This window comes from Planococcus citri, chromosome 3, assembly GCF_950023065.1.
Source record: "Planococcus citri chromosome 3, ihPlaCitr1.1, whole genome shotgun sequence".
Taxonomy (NCBI): domain Eukaryota; kingdom Metazoa; phylum Arthropoda; class Insecta; order Hemiptera; family Pseudococcidae; genus Planococcus; species Planococcus citri.
Window position 1 is genome coordinate 58,489,537 of NC_088679.1, and position 17,972 is coordinate 58,507,508.

At 35.7% G+C, this 17,972-nt stretch overlaps 4 protein-coding genes across 4 annotated transcripts; 2 read left to right on the plus strand and 2 right to left on the minus strand.

Annotated features, from left to right (window-relative positions):
- Nucleotides 1-614: 614 nt before the first annotated feature.
- LOC135841380 (pyruvate dehydrogenase phosphatase regulatory subunit, mitochondrial) lies at nucleotides 615-7,064 on the minus strand. The gene is made up of 16 exons (XM_065358320.1): nucleotides 6,865-7,064; nucleotides 6,480-6,754; nucleotides 6,188-6,400; nucleotides 5,956-6,119; nucleotides 5,646-5,882; nucleotides 5,457-5,567; nucleotides 5,209-5,378; nucleotides 4,558-4,750; nucleotides 4,327-4,485; nucleotides 4,090-4,238; nucleotides 3,845-3,993; nucleotides 3,539-3,746; nucleotides 2,193-2,282; nucleotides 1,937-2,116; nucleotides 1,652-1,852; nucleotides 615-1,568 (listed from the first exon to the last, which is right to left on the minus strand). Exons 2-16 carry the CDS (start codon nucleotides 6,707-6,709, stop codon nucleotides 1,338-1,340), a joined length of 2,685 nt encoding a protein of 894 aa, XP_065214392.1. The 5' UTR covers nucleotides 6,710-6,754; nucleotides 6,865-7,064; the 3' UTR covers nucleotides 615-1,337.
- Nucleotides 7,065-7,465: 401 nt separating this feature from the next.
- On the minus strand, nucleotides 7,466-10,768 carry pkaap (A-kinase anchoring protein pkaap). The gene is made up of 8 exons (XM_065358323.1): nucleotides 10,130-10,768; nucleotides 9,630-10,035; nucleotides 9,427-9,550; nucleotides 8,947-9,095; nucleotides 8,530-8,862; nucleotides 8,304-8,380; nucleotides 7,852-7,904; nucleotides 7,466-7,691 (listed from the first exon to the last, which is right to left on the minus strand). Exons 1-8 carry the CDS (start codon nucleotides 10,263-10,265, stop codon nucleotides 7,587-7,589), a joined length of 1,383 nt encoding a protein of 460 aa, XP_065214395.1. The 5' UTR covers nucleotides 10,266-10,768; the 3' UTR covers nucleotides 7,466-7,586.
- A 905-nt stretch (nucleotides 10,769-11,673) lies between these two features.
- Nucleotides 11,674-14,742, plus strand: LOC135841383 (vacuolar protein sorting-associated protein 52 homolog). Its single transcript, XM_065358322.1, has 10 exons — nucleotides 11,674-11,910; nucleotides 11,976-12,198; nucleotides 12,273-12,546; nucleotides 12,619-12,772; nucleotides 12,849-13,170; nucleotides 13,243-13,398; nucleotides 13,466-13,705; nucleotides 13,795-13,998; nucleotides 14,070-14,247; nucleotides 14,323-14,742. The coding sequence occupies exons 2-10, from the start codon at nucleotides 11,980-11,982 to the stop codon at nucleotides 14,568-14,570; spliced, it is 1,995 nt and encodes a 664-aa protein (XP_065214394.1). The 5' UTR covers nucleotides 11,674-11,910; nucleotides 11,976-11,979; the 3' UTR covers nucleotides 14,571-14,742.
- A 257-nt stretch (nucleotides 14,743-14,999) lies between these two features.
- LOC135841382 (uncharacterized) lies at nucleotides 15,000-17,889 on the plus strand. Its single transcript, XM_065358321.1, has 4 exons — nucleotides 15,000-15,162; nucleotides 15,235-15,383; nucleotides 15,471-15,626; nucleotides 15,712-17,889. The coding sequence occupies exons 1-4, from the start codon at nucleotides 15,000-15,002 to the stop codon at nucleotides 17,281-17,283; spliced, it is 2,040 nt and encodes a 679-aa protein (XP_065214393.1). The 3' UTR covers nucleotides 17,284-17,889.
- The last annotated feature ends 83 nt before the right edge of the window (nucleotides 17,890-17,972 follow it).

Consider the following 17,972-nt stretch of genomic DNA (forward strand, 5'->3'; position numbering starts at 1 on the left):
TTTTCGTTTTTTCTAATGTGTATTGTAATTTTTGTTAGTTATTTTGTGACGTGCTGTAATTTTTGACTTATTTTTTTGTTTCTTTTCAATTTTTTTTTTTTACGTTGTATGTACCTATTTTTGTTGATTGTGTAGGATGTAAGTAAGCTCGTATATTGATTTTTTTGCGATAATTTCGTTTCGATGGTTTGTTATAAATACTTACATTTTCCTTTCTGTAATAAATATGGTTTAAATTTCAGTAAAATGTTTCGTGAATCTTTTTCGAATTTCGTGTTTTTTTTTCTTGTTGAAGAAATCTTGACATCTTGTGCAATGATATCGAAATCATTGAAATCCACCCAATGGTTTTCGTGCTAATGCGATTTTATCTCAGATTTGATTGAAATTTCGCACCAAATCATTGTATTTTGACCCCCCCTTTTTTTGCTCAAGTTTTCATTTTTTCCCATTTTGATATTTTAAAATGCTCTTGAGAAAAATACACTTCGTGAAAAATGACTCAATAATTGATTTTTGTTGACGTGGAAATATTTTCCAATTATTTTTCCATGTTTTAAATTGTAAGTAAATTATAGATATTGAATTTATTAAAAAGAAAAAATTTATTACTGGTAACACGACAAAAAAAATGTAATTAAAAAAAGAGTATAAATCTCACCATTTTCAAGTGAATAACGCATTAAAAAAAAGGGGGAAATAAATTATTCGATATAAATAGTACATCTTAAGAAATATTAGTCAAAAATCACTTTTGTAATTCGTTTTTAATTTTTTCAAAATAGTTAGAAATAAATTACGAATAAGTTTTCAATTTCAAGTTTGAAAAAAAGATCAAAAAGTTTTTGTATTGTTTCACTTCATTTTCTAACTCATTCCTTCTGATTTTTTCTGTTGATATCTGAGATGAAATAGGTATTAATTTATAACCAATTTTTTTTTTTCGAAAGAGTTATAAACAGGAACTTTTGAAGAAATCATACAAGAACATATTATTGTAAAACAAAACACAACAATAACTACCTACATGTATCTAAAATGAGATAAAGATTCTTCAGTTGAGAATTCAAGGCACTTCTCGTTTCTTCTTCAGTTTCTTAAAATGTCCATCATATTCAAGATCACAAATTCTTTCAAAATATATAGTTACGAACGGTGAGAGAGTAGAAAGGGTAATTTGAAAAATGACTACTGTAGCCTAGGGCTCTTAAAGAATAGCCACATGAACGCATTGTGTACAACTTACAAAAATTAATTTCGAATAAATCAATAATACTAAAGATCACTGGTGAGAAAATCGTTGTTTTTCTTGTCTCCGGAATCGGAAGATGAGCAGCTTAGACTTGTCTGAGTAAAGGCTCAGGTACCATTTTATCACGAGTTGCGAAATACGATTCACGTTCTTTATCGGGATACTTGGTCGGTAATATGGGCGAATGTAAGTTCACCTTGGCTGAATACCTAACGCCGGCAATATCAACCTCGTACGTCCCGGACAAGACGTAATCGTTTGATACCATCAAAGGTCTTTTATTACTATCTAGATTTTGAATGAAACCCAAGCAAACCTGCAACAATACGTAGATAACGTGATTTAGCTAACGAAAGTTCAATTTTCTTAGCGGAGAAATTTGAATATTACTTTGCTAACCTGTTTTTTGAACGTGAAACCGTAACTAGTGGTTGTAACGGCTCCAACGTATTTATCATCTCTATAAATCGGCTCGTTTCCCCAGCACCACGGATCCACTTCGGCATCGTGATCGTTCAAGATCAATTGCACGTACATACGTTTAACGCCTTCTTCGCGTTGTCTCAGGAGGGCATCTTTGCCAATAAAATCAATACCTTTCTGCGAATCGCAACAGAAAATATTCGGTGTTACGTTGAATTCACTTTGAAAGTCGTTCGCTCGAACGTAAAAAAAATTACTTACGTCGAATTTCACTCGCCAGGATCTACCGCATTCCAAAGGGGTAGTCGTCGTATCCAAATCTTGACCCCAAAAAGCGTAAAATTTCTCTACTCGTAAAGCTTTCATGGCGTAATATCCGGCACGTCTGATACCATACTTTTGACCAGCTTCTAAAAGGCAATTATAGACGTGGAGAGCGAACTGCAATACAACATAATGAACGTAATTAATGTGATTTATGTTGCGAGCGATGCTGGAGTGGTGCTCGACTGCTTACTTCGTTTGGAATATACAAAACGTATCCTAGTTCGCCGGTATGGGTGATATTCATCGTTCTTATGCCGTTTGCTAAGCCCACGTCAATTTCCTAGTGACAAAAAGAGAACAAATCGGTAGACATTTAATGATGCAGGAATCATACCGTGCAGAATATCTTGAAAGGGTTACAACTATCAACGTTGTTCGTTTTCATTAAAAAAAATATTGTTCCCTGAAGTGTACTTTTTGGGGAAAAGTTCTCACAAGGGAACCTCTTGAGGTGTCACTCTCCGATTTGAACGGGACTGCGATTTTTGGAAAGAGCGTAGTCTAAACCCCCCAAAACCAAATTTTCAGCTACCCAAGTTCATTTTTCGATTTTTGGCGAATTTTTGAAAATTCAAAATTGACTGTTTTTGGCGATTTATGTTTTTTTTTTAAAGTACGTACTTGATTAGTAAAAATGGTCAAAATAAGTCCCAAAAGTAATATTAATTACCCAAATCCAAATTCTACCATTTCCAGCCATTCTGGAGCCTCCAGCGCGATTTTTCAATTTCTCCAGAATTTTGAATTTGCTCCTGAAGGCGTGAATATGAAGTTGGACAGCTAAAAATCGAGTTGTATATTACACTCGACCTGCTTAACGAGTTTATCCACATTTGAGCCGATTTTGAGAGTGACACCTCAAGAGTGGGTTTTTGAGGTGTCACTCTCGCTCCAAAACGGCTGGAAATGGTAGAAATTGCGCTCCGAGGGTTAGTTCTTGAAGAAATACAACAATTCGCACAAATTTCAAAAATTTCCTCAAAAACGGTTATCTTTTGATTTTTTTGATTTTTTAATTTTGAAAAAAGCTGGTCAAAAAGCCACTTTTAAGGTGTCACTCTCAAAATCGGCTCAAATGTGGATAAACTCGTTGAACAGGTCGAGTGTAATATACAACTCGATTTTCAGCTGCCCAACTACATGTTCACGCCTTCTGGAAAAAATCTAAAATTCTGGAGAAATTGAAAAATCGCGCTGGAGGCTCCAGAATGGCTGGAAATGGTGGAATTTGGATTTGGGTAATTAATATTAGTTTTGGGACTCATTTTGACCATTTTTATTGATCATGTACGTACTTTTTAAAAAAAAGCATAAATCGCCAAAAACAGTCAATTTTGAATTTTCAAAAATTCGCCAAAAATCAAAAAATGAACTTGGGCAGCTGAGAATTTGGTTTTGGGGGTTTTAGACTATGCTCTTTCCAAAAATCGCGGTCCCGTTCAAATCGGAGTGTGACACCTCGAAAGGTTCCCTTGTTAGTCCGAAAAAAGTTATTGAGAATCATCATATGAGAACAATTTATCGAATAGCACCAACCTTATGTGTGAAAAAAGGAAAAGACTTGGGACTGAGATCAGTTTCAGTCAATTCGGCTAATAATTGTCGCGAAAATGGTCCAACAATGCAGATAGCCGTGAACATCGAGGTAACATCTGAATAATTAACAGACCCATCTTTGGGTAAATGCTTCTCCAGCCAGGCTTTACACCTGGTTTGTTGAATAGTCGGTGAAATCATCATGTACCTGCACAAAAATTGCATTGATAATAAAATCCGAACGTGAATCTGCCAATTCATTTCACTAAATGATCAATTTTCTACGAATTTCGAGAAAATATTTACAGATTTTCGGCTATTCTGACTAGACTGCAATCATTTTCATAACCACCGCGTTCATTCTGAAGGCCGGTGTGTATAATACTACCAATAGGAACATCTACGTCATTAGAGCACAGGTATTGGAGCGCATCGACAACCTCTTTGCCTTTCGACTATCAACAAATTAATTTAAAATATCGATGAAAATCATGATGATAAAGTCTTGATTCTTATTATTTGGTAAATGAATCATATTTGTAATGTTTTACCCATAAATCTATTTTGGTGTACGAAGAATAATCGATTAATCCGACTGCTTCTCGACAAGCGGTATATTCGTCGTTCACAGCATCGAAATAAGCCGGTTTACAGAACGTATTGCGTACTTGTTTGATTTCAGCAACGTTTTCTTCGTTTTCTAGGAATTTAATTAAGAAATAAATCAGCAACATGGATTCCTCGTAGCGTTGATGTGAAAAAATTTCTTATTCATCATTTTTACAAACCTTCCATGGAATTCGAATCGAACCATAGTGGCCTTTCGTAACCCATAACTTGTCCGAATACAGCTCCAGCTTCTTTGAGTTTCGGGTAAATAGGAGACATACGTAAATTTCTACCAGTTTTAAATTCCATATGAGGATACGGTATCGCGTAGTGTAATCCTGTAAATGAAATCGTTATTAATCCTATTGATCACCTATGGAGATGATTTTCAACATTCGATAGATCCTTACCAGGAACCTCTTTCACCCTATCACGTAAAAATTTCAGATTATTGTGTAAAGCTAAAAATCGACTGATTTCCAATTCGTATAAATCATCATCCGGTGATCCGTGTACGATCCAATCTACTATAGTTTTGCCTGTACCTCCGGCAGCTGAAATACCAACAGTTTTCATTCCTGCGGCGACAAAGTAGTTTTGAATCTAGAACGAAATATCTCGATCAAAAAAAGACGCTCGTTTTACAATTGAAGAGTGATATTCCAAAACTAGCTTTGTCCATTTTTATCAAAGTTGGGTTTTCAGTGGTACCTGGTAGATGAAGTATTAACTCACATTCCTACATCATCAACCTACCAAAATGAGGTGTTAAACTCACCTAAATAGCCAATTCAATAAAAATTTTAAAAAAAATAATGTTTCAAAACGCGCTTTGTTCATTTTTATTGAAATTTTTTTCAGCAGTATTTAGTGGATGAAATGTATACCTACACTCCTACATCATAAATCCACCCAAATAAAGTGCCAAACTCGCCTAAAAAGCCAATTTACCCGTTTAAAGGGAAACTGTTTTTCCTCTCTCCTGAAAAGTTGTGAAAATGGACAAAGCGAGTTTTGGAATATCACTCTTCAATTCGAATCGTGTTTCTTTGGTTGCGTACCTCAGATGCCTCACCAATGATCCATTTACAATCGGGTGAAAATGTCTCGGGACTGTTTATCAGCTTATCTATCACAGCATCTCCTAAACTAGGTATCCTGTTCATGAGTTGTTCAAGTAATACGTAAAAATGATCCCAATCAGATTCCATTTTAACGGTGTGAAAATGTTCTGTAAAATATACACGTAAATCATGATTTCAGTGCTGCTTCGTAACACCAAGTAGTTATCTAATCGACGTAAAGCAACCTGGAATTTTCCCATCGTCGAAAAGAGGTTTAGCTTGAGGTTCATAACCGCCTGCCAACAAACACCCGTCGTGTTCTCTGAAATAAACGTATCCGTCTTGATCGCGTACCACTGAAATAATATTCTTAATTAAGATCGGTCTGGATCTGAAAATGGAAAATCTCAGTAGCTGTACGACCGTGAACTAACCTGGAGTCAACGGATCCAGACCCGGTATCGGTTTAGTAATGAGATAATAATGTTCGACCGGATGAACTGGTACCTTAACACGAGGCTCGCTCAACTGGCCAATTTTTCGAGCCCAAATACCGCCACAGTTGACGAAATAGTCGCATTCTATGACACCTTTGGTGCTTTCGATGGCTCGAACATGGCCATCTCGGCTGAACACTTGTTGAATGGCACAATCTTCAAATACTTTCACACCTGTACATTTTAAACTAGTCGATGAATACGGTGAATCGAACGTTTGAGCCTGATCGCAACTCGAGTTACGTACCTTTGCTTTGAGCAATTTTGAATAAAGTCAAACAGATTTTATACGGATCTGCTGTACCATCTTTGGGTATCCATAATCCGCCTTTAAGATCGCTCGAATTTATCATAGGACATATTTTTTCGATTTGTTGCGGCGTGACTAGTTCACATTCGATTCCCCATGATCTGCGAGTAAGAATAATAGTAATAATAATTCGTTATTGAGATCCAGTGAACAGCTTGTATGTACTTACTCGGTTTGAGATTTCATCCTCTTAAAGACAGCCATTCTATCGAGTGTTCTAGCTATACTCAGACTACCGCATTGCTTCCAACCAATATCGTGCCCTTTCGATACCAATTCTTCGTACAACTTGAACGTAGCTTGGCATAATTTCACTTGAGTGTACGACGATTTGAACACACTAACTAATCCTGACGAATACCATGTCATTCCTCCACCAAGTCTATTTCAAAATACATATGCTTCTTGATAACATTTCGTTTTTCTTCAGGTATCTAAAGATCAAATAACATCTAACTTACTTTCCCTGATCTATTACAATCGTCTGCGGACCCCATCCAATTTCCGCCAAATGGTAAGCAACCGAAGCACCGGTAACGCCGCCGCCGCATATCACAACACTGGCTTTTTTCGGTACTCGAAGTTCGTTTTCGTCGTAAAAGTCGTAAGATAGGTATCGTTTAGTCGTCGATGAGCATTTTTTCACATCTAAAACACCGCCGATACGATAACGAAACATTGACAAATTCATCTTATTTTGCTCGTTTCTGCCAATTCCATTTGAATTCAGATCTTGCTAAGAAGTCAAAACATACCAATGAATGTTTCTAGATTCTAAATATAGATCGTTGTTGCCTCGTAATACTGATATGTCGAGTACAATGTAATAAGTGATGAATTATTTACGTGTTGCGACGAAAATCACATTACGATTTCAATTGTTCTTCGAACGTCTGCTGCTGGAGTTCAAACTATACAACTAAATGATCGCCTTTAACTGATCAACTGAGTGTTCGATAGTTCAAAAAGTATTTAAATTTGAATAAGTTTTGAAGAAAAATTTTCCTTTCCCATGCAAAAATTTTATCAACTACGCCGCTGTTATCATAACATAACAGACAACGAATTGTTTAGATTTGGTTTCGGTTTCGGTTCCGATGCGTACTACGTCATTCCCAAACGCACATCAAGAAGGTCAAGGTCAAGGCCAAGGTCAAATTACAATCATCATGAAACATGAATCATCCTGTATGAACTTTAAAAGTTCGAAGTGGAAAATGAAAAACGAAAATAAAAAGAAAATCCTGAAAAGGCGATAATTTGAAACATGAACTTCCATCTAACATTGAGAATGAGAAATGGTATGATTGATTTTATAATTTGCATGAAGTATGCATGAACGAACACCTTTTTTCATGGATGTTGTATCTCTTTTTAGTATTTTCAAAAACATAGTTGATCATATGATCCATCACCATCAGCACTCGACGAATAAAAGACGATAAAGTAAAATAAAAATTCATTATTGACAAAAATATTACAACATTACAGAAAAAAACGTTGACCGTTAAATGAATACGGTGGTTTTTGGTTCATTACCCATCGACCTGCTTCCATTAACGAAGAAATCAGTCTTCTTCTACTCCATCGGTTTCGCCATTACAGCCCATAGTCAAATCAATAACATCTTTCACAACCATTTCGGCAACTTGCCACGCCATTTCTTCTTCGACCTGCACAGATGCGAGAAAAAAAAGAATGTTTAGTCTTCGCCGAAAGGAAAATTTCAAATTACGATCACGTTTTCTGATTGCAAGGAAGGTAGTTGGCATCTCACAAATTCAGAACAGACATACGTCAATTTTCAACGAACATATATTCAACTCGACTTACCTTATTCTCACCTCGTTGCACCCATTTCTTCATCATTTTAGAAATTTTCCACTCTGAAAAAACAAAAACAAAAAAAAAAATGAATAAGTACCTAAAGAAAAAAAAAGAAAAAGACGAGCATCAGGAAATGATACAAAGTATGTGGGTAGGTTCCTACTGCAATGTACGAATCTTCACTTGGGAATCTCATTTTCAGATGTCCAGAGGCGCTCCAAAGAGGGGGGGAGGGGGTGTCTTACTCCCATAGGTACAGAAAAATGTTAGAAAAAAGAAGAGAATTTTTGGGATACATTGGATGGGTAAGAAAAGGTTGGGAAATTTGGGAAAAGTTGAGAAGAATTTATGGTTGGAAAAATCGCAGAATTTATTTTAGAAAAAACTTACGACAGCCCATTACCTCAGTTTTTATTACAAAATACAAATACAGTGAATAAAATGTTTAGGTACGTTACCGTTTTTACGTCCTGGATCCGGTTCGATGTCTCTTCGAAATCGTCCCAATTGGTCTATTCGTCCGAAACTTAATCCACTGAAAATTAAAGCCATCGATATTACATAAAACACCCACATAAAAGTAGAAGTAACAAACGGCAAGCTTCAAGACTCTTGCAACTTGCCGCCTACATTATTTACCCAAGTATTTACGACGAATTGACGACAAAAAAGGAGAATACTAACCTCTGTTTCCTTCGACACCAAATCGAATCAGGGTCTTGTTTGTTGAGAAGCGGTTGCTTCGATTCTACGCTAAAATCGCTAATAGAAGAAGTAGGGGAATGATTAGCGAGCATAGTACTATTCCTGATCATGTCCGATAATAAATGCACGTAATGCTGCGACGAAAAGAAAGGAATTAAATAGTGCGTTTGTAAAAATGCTAGAACCACGTTCACAGCTGGTTTAAAGCAATCCAAGTTCGGTCCATTCACTTCGTCGCATATAGCCTCTTCGACAGCGCACCGAACATGATCGCTGAAACCGAGAGGGCACGTCGCTTGCAACGATAAATATCTGTAAATGTAAACGCAGCGTTGTGAAATTCCACAAGTAGTTAGCCTAGCAACCAGCTTCTAATTACGTGGAAGAAAAACTTACTTTTCATAAATACGAATGGCTTCCGTCAACGCGTGATTTCTTTCCGTATCGTAAGTACCGTTATTTATGGAATTGCGAACGAATTTTTCGTGATACGTAGCAGCGAACCAAAATTCCACAGTGTGCTGGCATCCTTCGGTTTCTAGAAACTGACAACAGCGATATTTCAATAAGATTAACGGTCAATTGAATATGTTTTTGGGTACGTTTGACAGCAATCACCAATAGGCAACAGTAATATCGAGTGCCTGATTAATTTCGGGCTCTCTTTGAGTTTTCATCATTTTCAACTATGTTTTTACGCAGATGAAGACGAAGGAAGCAAGTCGGATGTAGTACAGTAAGTCTATTTCGACATATTCGTCCAACTTGCTCTTTTCGGGGAGAAAAAAGAAAAGAAAATGAAAAACAAGCGAGAGCTCATAATCTATCAGACACCCAGTACACGAGATCGCAGCAACGTGTCTGTAATCAGCTTACTTGTATGAAATAAGACAACGCTGTATCGTGGTGCAACACGTCTGCCAGCGTTATACATCTGCTAGTTAATAAATCGACTTGATACCGGCAGTACCATTTGCTCCGCAAAAATTCATTCCAATATCTGAAATCGTAATAACACAGGTAAGCGCCTAGACTCGAAAAAACTCATTTGAAAAAATCACAATCAGTCGATTTCTTACTCGCGTAGTAATTCGTTCGCTATGGACTTCAAAGCGTCTAAGTCAGCTTGGGATAAATCGTCCACGTTCCCCTTATTAGAAAGTAACGCCAGTTTGTTTCGCAAATGGTCCGGTAGTTTACCGCCGATTGCCGATGTCGACGTATTCGCCTGAGCTTCGCCGTCCAGCAGCGAATCCATCTTCCTGACTGCAAATGCTGCAGTTGCTGACTGATTATCGCTCGTGACGACGTCTCCATCTTTGAGCGATTGGTTCGTCGAGATTCGACTCCACAAATGTAGTACTTCTACGGTCATCGGTTTACTTTCCAAGAAATTCTTGAAATAATTGTAGCCTATTTTGTTATCGCGAAATATGTCGTCCAACGTCGCATTGAGGTAACATTTTTGCGCCGATGTAATGATATCTGAAAACACAACCATCATCAACATAATTATGATACGTACGAGTAGATACCTAACTGTGTACGAGTCCGAAATGGACGTGAAAAATTCACCGACCGTTGGCATTCAACTCGAATCCTCTCAAAGGTCCATCGTATCGCGGATCCAGACAAGTGAACTCGACCGTTTCTTTTCTTTTCGGCGAAGTGTTAATGTGTCCTTTCTCCTGGATTTTCTTCCATAAATTGAGCATCCTACCATGTTTAAGAAAAATTTCGATATCGTATTAACCGGATACGGTGACGGAATGTGTCGACAAGTTCAGCTCGATCATGAAGATGAAATGTAACCGTAATGGATGTACGATATAAACGAGTCGAATTATTACGTTTGCGATTCGAAAGTACTAGCGTTTGATAACGATTGATAACAAATACAGAACTCTGCTTGCGACAGAAACAAGGAGGTACAGTCGCTTCGATTCATTTACTTTACAATTTACTACCTACACGATATAAAATGTACGAGGGTGAATTTGACGACGTACTCATTTTCCAGTGTCGTAAAAATATTCGCATTTCGTCGAGACCCGAAATCATTCACAATCGCTGTTGTTCGATGCTCTAGACTGACAGCTAAATACTTTTCTTCGCATATATAAAGTAAATACGAATAGCACTTTAGTTTTACTCCAGTTTGCGAGTTGAATTTACACGAAATATTCTACAGTTCACTGTTCTTCTGTTTCTGTTGACAAGGAACCGAGTTATCATATCAAAAAATTTGTTTTGATTTTGACTTCTGATTTCAGAAATTTGATTTCAGTTGTCCAATGACACGATTTTCATTTCACTTTTTTTTCAGTGAAAACATTTTTGCGATTTTTTTTATTGAAAAGAATGATCAAAAAGTAGTTTTATTTGAATATTCCATGTTTTTCGATGGAGATTTCAGGACAACAACGTAAAAAAGAGGTCTTAAAATTAAGTTGGACTACTGGTGAAACTGGTGATGATTGCTCAAAAAAACCATGAGAGCAAAAACTCACAAGATGATCGGGACACCAAATGAGCCATTGGGGCGTTGTGTCCGCTCACCTCGGCTTCGCCACGGTTGCGCGGGTCGCTTTGTTGTTCATACTATGTCCGTTTACTTCCCTCGGCCTTCGGCCTCGGTGAGTACAATTTTTTTATAAACAACCGCAGTGCTTCATACACGGTAATGTCTAGCCTCCGTCTGAACTTACCAAGGGGAGTAATGCTCATCGAATGAAATGTAAATTTTAAACGGCTCGGCTTCGCCTCGCCTAATTCGGCATACAATTCGAAAAATAATATTAATAAATTTATTCATTGTTTGAAAGCAAAAAAAAATAATTTCATTACTTTGTCTGTAAAAATTCAACTCGTAAAAATAAAAATCGCGAAAAAAAATTTTGAAAAAATTCCTGCCGGACGTGGGAATCGAACCAGAGACCTCTTGCACAGCGATCCGTTACTATAGCCAGCCGCCACGGAGGCAGCCTGCCGATAAGCGTTTTTTAACCGTTTACAAATTGTGAAACATGGACGAAAACTACCCCCCCACGCACGCGTACATATACGCGTACCTGAGCGTATTCTCATTGGCGGCTCATTTGGTGTCCCGATCGCCTTTAAAAAAACAAATCTTCATTATTTTTTGCAGTTTTTTTATCAGAAAAAAATGTTTACGTAATTTATTTTTCATCCCTTATTTCTATTCTTTAGTTGCAAATATTTGAATTACTTAAATAAATGATTACCTGCAGTAAAATAATGATTTACACAAGGGTTCCAACAATGCCCATCCTTGCCTTACTTTGCTAATCAACTTTCAGTGCTCCTTTCTCATGTAACCGATATTCTTCCTCAAGAAAAGTAAGTATGACTCGTTCAACTATTTCCATCACTTCTGTAAATTCACTGGTTTTTTTCCTGCGTAGAAAAATGTATTCGGGATCAACAGAGGATAACCTGATGCTGGAACTAAAGCCGGAGGTGATCGAAGAAGTCATAAAAACAGGAACTGACCTACGCCAGTATTCCAAAGAAGTAGAGAAAAAATTACGCGAATGTGAAAATAAGTCAATTCAAGACTACATCAAAGAAAGCCAAAACATAGTAAATCTTCATAATAGAATAAACAGCTGCGACGATATCTTAGAAGTAAGCTAGTCTCATTTCTTAATCACCCTCTGTTGGATTATTTTGGTAAAATTCGTACCTGTATCATATTTCAGCGAATGGAAAACATGCTACTGAACTTCAAATCGGATCTTGGTAATATTAGTAGCGAGATCATATCATTACAGAAGAAATCAGTGGAAATGAATCAACGTTTAAACAACAGACAATCTGTACGAGGACATTTGAGTCAATTTATCGATGATATCTCTGTTTCTGAAGAACACATAAGAATTATATTGGAAGCAGATGTTACCGATAAAGAATTCATTAAACAACTTTCGGTGCTTAGTCAAAAAATCAATTTTGTGCGAGAACAGAACACTGCTGGTGAATATTCGTGGAGATTGATTTCTGATTTTGTTGGATAGTGATTTAATTCTCGTCTTATTTATTATTTAGGTATCAACGCTTGTCAAGATGTAAAAGAGGTACTGGAAATGTTGAAAATAAAAGCAGTCACTAAAATTCGTGCTTACATCATGGAACAAATTTCTAAATTGAGAAGACCGATGACCAATTATCATATGCCTCAAAATGCCCTTCTCAAGCATAAGTAATTTCGTCGAGTTTTTACTCAGTGTACGTATTTAACTGTTTTACATATTTTTTATACGCTAATTATTTTTCAGATTGTTTTTTGAATTCTTACTCACCAATGAAATCGCCGTCGCTCACGAAATTTGCAACGAGTACGTCGATACAATGGGAAAAGTTTATTTCTCTTATTTCAAATCGTATTCGTCCAATTTAAAAAAATTGCAATTTGAGGAAGCTGCTTCCAAAGAAGATCTATTAGGTGCTTCCGAGTCGAGTAACAGAGGGTTTTTCTCTAAATCTTCGCTAAAACAGAAAAATACAGTTTTTACGATCGGAAATCGAGGAGATATACTAAGTAATCAATTAGAAGCACCGGTTATAATTCCTCACAGTGCTCATCAACAAGAAACACGGGTACGTTGGATTGATTTGCTAAAATATTTTCTAATTTCGACGTTTGCTATTGAATTTTGTTTCAATTTACAGTATCCTTTCGAAGCATTATTTCGTTCTCAACAATATGCTCTTTTAGATAATGCTTGTCGAGAGTACTTATTCATTTGTGAATTTTTCACCGTCAAAGGAGATGCTGCTTTAGAATTGTTCAAAGGAATTATGACACAGACATTAAATTTATTAACTGTGAGTGCTTATTCATTTGGGTAATTTTTATAAATTATTTTCCATTGAGACTTTTGTCGTGTTTTAGAAAAATCTGGAAACATTTGTAGAAAATTGTTACGACTTGATAGCTTTATTATTATGCTATCATATATCTTTACGGTACATGCTGATGTGTCATAAACGTGCTGTACCAGCATTAGATGATTATTGGAATAAAATGGAACCTATAATAATGGCCAGATTTGAACACGTTATGCGATTAAATATCGAAAGTGTCAGAATATGTGATCCTAACAAATTTAAGCAGGATATGAATCCGCATTACGTAAGACTATTATTCTAATTTTTTCCAGCTTAGATTAGTTTTTTTGTCCTTAGGTAAATTTTTCAAAATTCTTCTCATTATTATTTCAGATTACTCGCAGATACGCCGAACTGAGCGCAGCAATTATAAGTATTGATAGTAGTTATCCAAATGAAATGGTTACCAAATTATTAGCTGCATTATTAGAAGAAGTGCAATGTTTTATTTTAAAAATGGCTGCTATTTTCACTGGTCGAAAAGAGCAACTTATATTTTTAATCAACAATTACGATTTAGCTTTGAATATAATCACCGTTGGTATTTTTCATAATGTATTATTTTCAACGTCTAATTATCAAGCATTCTAATTGTGTTCTCATTTTAGGAGCGAATCAGAAATAATTCCAAAGAAGTTGATTCTTTTCGTTCGTTGGTAGATGCTAGAAGTATCGAATATGTAGAAGAAATTCTTTCTCCTCATTTTGGAGGTATTATTCAGTATGTTAGAGAAGGAGAAAATTTATTAGAACGAAATTTAATGGAAGAGTTGAAAAAACAAGAAGGTATGTATGAAAGAGTCTCAAACATGTACAATGAAACCTACCTACTTTTAAACTGATTAATATTTCATTTCGTAGGCAAACAGAAGAATTTAGTTCAGCAGTTCTGCGATAACTGGAAAGCCTCTTTAGATAATATAAACCGTACGGTATTATCATCGTTTCCAAATTTAGTCACTGGTTCATCTCTTCTTCAGCTAGCATTCACGCAGCTGATACAGTATTGCAATCGATTCACCAAACTATTAACTCCAGCTGTGAAACCTCAGTTCCCTAATATTCATTTAATGTTACATGAACTGAAAAAGTATAAGACCAATTTTTAAGCATTCTGAAAATTTATTGCATTCCGGGAATTTTTATCTTCAAAGTACCTATCCTATCCTATTTTTGCACTATTGAGTAATGTAATCTGTTATTTAAGTAACTTATTTAGCAAATTTTTCTAGAGTTAAATTATTTGTTTGTTATGCTATCTGATAAATGTTTTGTATTCTGTGTGTGCTAATTTAGATTGAGCTGAACTGAACTTTGAGTACGTCTTGAAGAAAGGGTCGTGCTGGATTCACCGACTCCTAGTCCAAAAGAGTCGATTCGCTTAGATTCCGATTCTGTTCATTTCTCTTCGATTCAACTCACCCACTGAGTGTTGATTGATAAAAAAAATGATAATGAATGATACTTACCGCCAAAAATAATGTGTGTTACTAGTGGTTTTAATGAATGCGTCGTATGTGTTTTAATTTTAATTCAAAATGCCTTCATTGGCGGATTTTGAAAACTCATTGAGGTCATTATCGACCAATTTTGAAAAAAATGATAACTTTTACAATATCGTTATTCCTGAAAAAAATTTCCAGCAGTTTGAAAATCTTATACAACAACATGGGTTTCAGTTTTCAACTCGGAACTCGGAAAGTAAGTTGGCACGCAACACTACACACTTCATAGAAGCATGATTAGCTATAAATTTACAAAATTATTTTTCAGTTTATAAGCAAGAAATCAGCAGAATTTGTTGGAGTTCAAAGTTAATTCCATATTTTGGTAATCCTTTTCAAATTTCAAAGAATTCCGTACTACACTGTGCAAATGGCCCAAAATATTATAAATCAAATAAAGGAGAAAGTTCTACAATGGTATGTACATATGTTACTGTTTCGTTATTCAACACTATGTACTTAATTATAGGTACTTCGATTTGAATATTATTTTATTTTGTGTAGAATGGCCATCCTGTGGGAAAGTCAACCCGATTTCGTTTACAACCAACTAAGAAACTGGGATGTAACGCCACTATGAAAATTGTCACTATAAAAACATATTCGGAGTCTGAATATACTATAAAAGAAACACGAAGTTTGAAACACGAAAAGCTTGAGGTAAAAATTGTGTCTTGTATCTGTATGTACGTAGCTACGTACTGTATGAACTGTTCAATACATTACATCGGTGATTATTTTACAGATTATGAAACGTTTGAAACAGCAGCTGAGTAACGCCGCAGCTGAATCGCAAGTAATTACTGAAACATTCCACCATATTTCGTTTAGTACTGCCAAAGAACATTCCCACTCAGTATGGACGAACTTCATGAATCAAGAATTAAATTCTGGTCTGAAAGCTGAGATTCAAAAGTTGGTGCAAAACGGAATTCGAAGTATACATACTATTAAAGTTATGCTAAAAGCCTGGGTTAAAAATAACATCGGAACTGAGGTATCTAATCATGCTCGAGCGTTTTTTCCATCAAAAAAAATTATCCGTAATCATGTACTGAAATACTATTACGCGAGCAAACAGAGTAAAATAGATCAAGTTGCATTAGGTCTCAAAGTCGAAGCTTGGAAAAATGAGTATCCCGAGAATAAATATTTCTTTAGAGCTCACAAAGAAGAAGAAGGAACACCGCAGTCGTTTCTGTTTTGTTATCAGACGAAGTGGCAACGAGATTTAATGAAAAGATATGGCGAAATTGTGCTGATCGATTCAACTTATAAAACTACGAAGTATTCTCTTCCGTTGTTCAGTATTGTTGTGAAAACAAATGTCAGCTATATCATCGTGGGTGTATTCGTAGTTCAGTGGGAAACATCTGATTCAATCCAGGAAGCATTAGAAATCTTCAAGCAGTGGAATGCTGAGTGGAAACCCAAGTACTTCATTACCGATTATAGTGATGCCGAAATTAATGCAATTACGGCATGTTTTCATCTTCCGGTGTACATCTGCGATTTTCACAGGCAACAAGCCTGGGTACGTTGGTTCTCAAAAAAAGATAATATCTCAAACATCGACGAGAAGAATATTTTGCTGAGTTTTTTTCGAAAACTAGCGGATGCTAGAAGCAACGACGAATTTTGTTATATTGAATCGACTATGCGTTCTTCCGAAGCCTGGCAAAATAATCCTAAAGTCCAAAGATACTTCAATTCAACTTGGCTACCTGTTAAGGAGAAATGGACAAAAGCATTTTTTGATGACGAATATTTATTCATAATAAACACGAACAACGGGATCGAAACACAGCACAAAGTGCTAAAACATTTCTATTTGAATTCGCATATTGATAAATCTCTATGTGGCGTTCTAGATGTCATTATGAACGAATTTCTCGATGATGCTTTTAAAACTTACGTGGAAAATAACGATTGCCTCGACTCGAAATATAAGCAGTACAATACTGTGATTCCAGAATTTCTCTATGATAGACCATCCTTTTTTATTCGTCATGTTTATCAAAGATATGTAACTGCACGAAGTGTTTATTCTAGACATTCTATTCTTACTTTAAATAATGATGTAAAAACTGTGTTCCTTGTTAAAAGCGAAGCGAAAAATGTGCATTATTATGTAGATTTTACTAAACCTAAGTGTACTTGTGATGATTTCTTTAGGTATCGATTTCCATGCAAACATTTATGTGCTGTTATGTTGTATGTTACCGATTACTCCTTCAATGATCTGCCTTCTAATTATCGAAACAGTCCGTTCCTATCTATTGATCCTGAATACTCTATCTTTAGGACAGATTTTTAGAATGAACCCTGGGAAACTGATGGTGGAACAACTGCTGTTGTTTCCGGATCAGTTTCAGTGGTTTCTAATTCTGTTCTCGAATCCAGTAATCCTGATGATGAAACAACAACAACTGTAGTTGCTCCACCATCAGGATCGTTGGGCTCAATTGAAGAGTCTGTACCTCTTTCCGAAATTCGAGAATTAATCAAAAATGTTTATGACCGCTCTTTTCTTTTACGTCCTAATGCTGGAAATGTAACTTTTAAACGAAAATTATCAGATGTACTTAATTTTATGGATAACTACATTCAGTATGACGAGAACATTCCTTTATTACCTAATGTAAACCGTAATGATAATTTTTTGGACTTGCCAAGACCCAAAAAACGAGCTAAAGCAGCTAAGGAATCAACTTTCTAACCCCTTCTTGGTTATTATTTCTTAATGATTAACTATTTGTATTTTTCTTTAAATTTTTTATGTTTGCTTGATTTTTATACTTAATCGTGTTCCTGTTACTTGTTGCTTTAATTATTGTAACTTGTGTGCTATTGCTAGTTTTTACTGTTGGGAACTTTTTGTGTTTTTCATTGATTTTTTAAAAATAAAATTGCTCTAACTGAATTATTGTTTATAATTTTCTTTTCCGAAACAATTAAATTTCAATCAATAATTACACAGTCAGTGTTACAGGAAGCTGGAAAATT

Coding starts and splice junctions, on each gene's coding strand:
- pkaap (XM_065358323.1), bottom strand. CDS start 10,265: ATGCTCAATTTATGGAAGAAAATCCAGGAGAAAGGACACATTAACACT. Junction 9,551..9,629: donor GCGAACGAATTACTACGCGA/GTAAGAAATCGA, acceptor TTACGATTTCAG/ATATTGGAATGAATTTTTGC. Junction 9,096..9,426: donor CGTTGTCTTATTTCATACAA/GTAAGCTGATTA, acceptor CGCTGTTGTCAG/TTTCTAGAAACCGAAGGATG.
- LOC135841380 (XM_065358320.1), bottom strand. CDS start 6,709: ATGAATTTGTCAATGTTTCGTTATCGTATCGGCGGTGTTTTAGATGTG. Junction 5,883..5,955: donor CAAAATTGCTCAAAGCAAAG/GTACGTAACTCG, acceptor TAAAATGTACAG/GTGTGAAAGTATTTGAAGAT. Junction 1,853..1,936: donor CCTGGCGAGTGAAATTCGAC/GTAAGTAATTTT, acceptor TGCGATTCGCAG/AAAGGTATTGATTTTATTGG.
- LOC135841382 (XM_065358321.1), top strand. CDS start 15,000: ATGCCTTCATTGGCGGATTTTGAAAACTCATTGAGGTCATTATCGACC. Junction 15,163..15,234: donor TTCAACTCGGAACTCGGAAA/GTAAGTTGGCAC, acceptor ATTATTTTTCAG/TTTATAAGCAAGAAATCAGC. Junction 15,627..15,711: donor TGAAACACGAAAAGCTTGAG/GTAAAAATTGTG, acceptor ATTATTTTACAG/ATTATGAAACGTTTGAAACA.
- LOC135841383 (XM_065358322.1), top strand. CDS start 11,980: ATGTATTCGGGATCAACAGAGGATAACCTGATGCTGGAACTAAAGCCG. Junction 13,171..13,242: donor CTCATCAACAAGAAACACGG/GTACGTTGGATT, acceptor TTCAATTTACAG/TATCCTTTCGAAGCATTATT. Junction 13,399..13,465: donor AGACATTAAATTTATTAACT/GTGAGTGCTTAT, acceptor GTCGTGTTTTAG/AAAAATCTGGAAACATTTGT.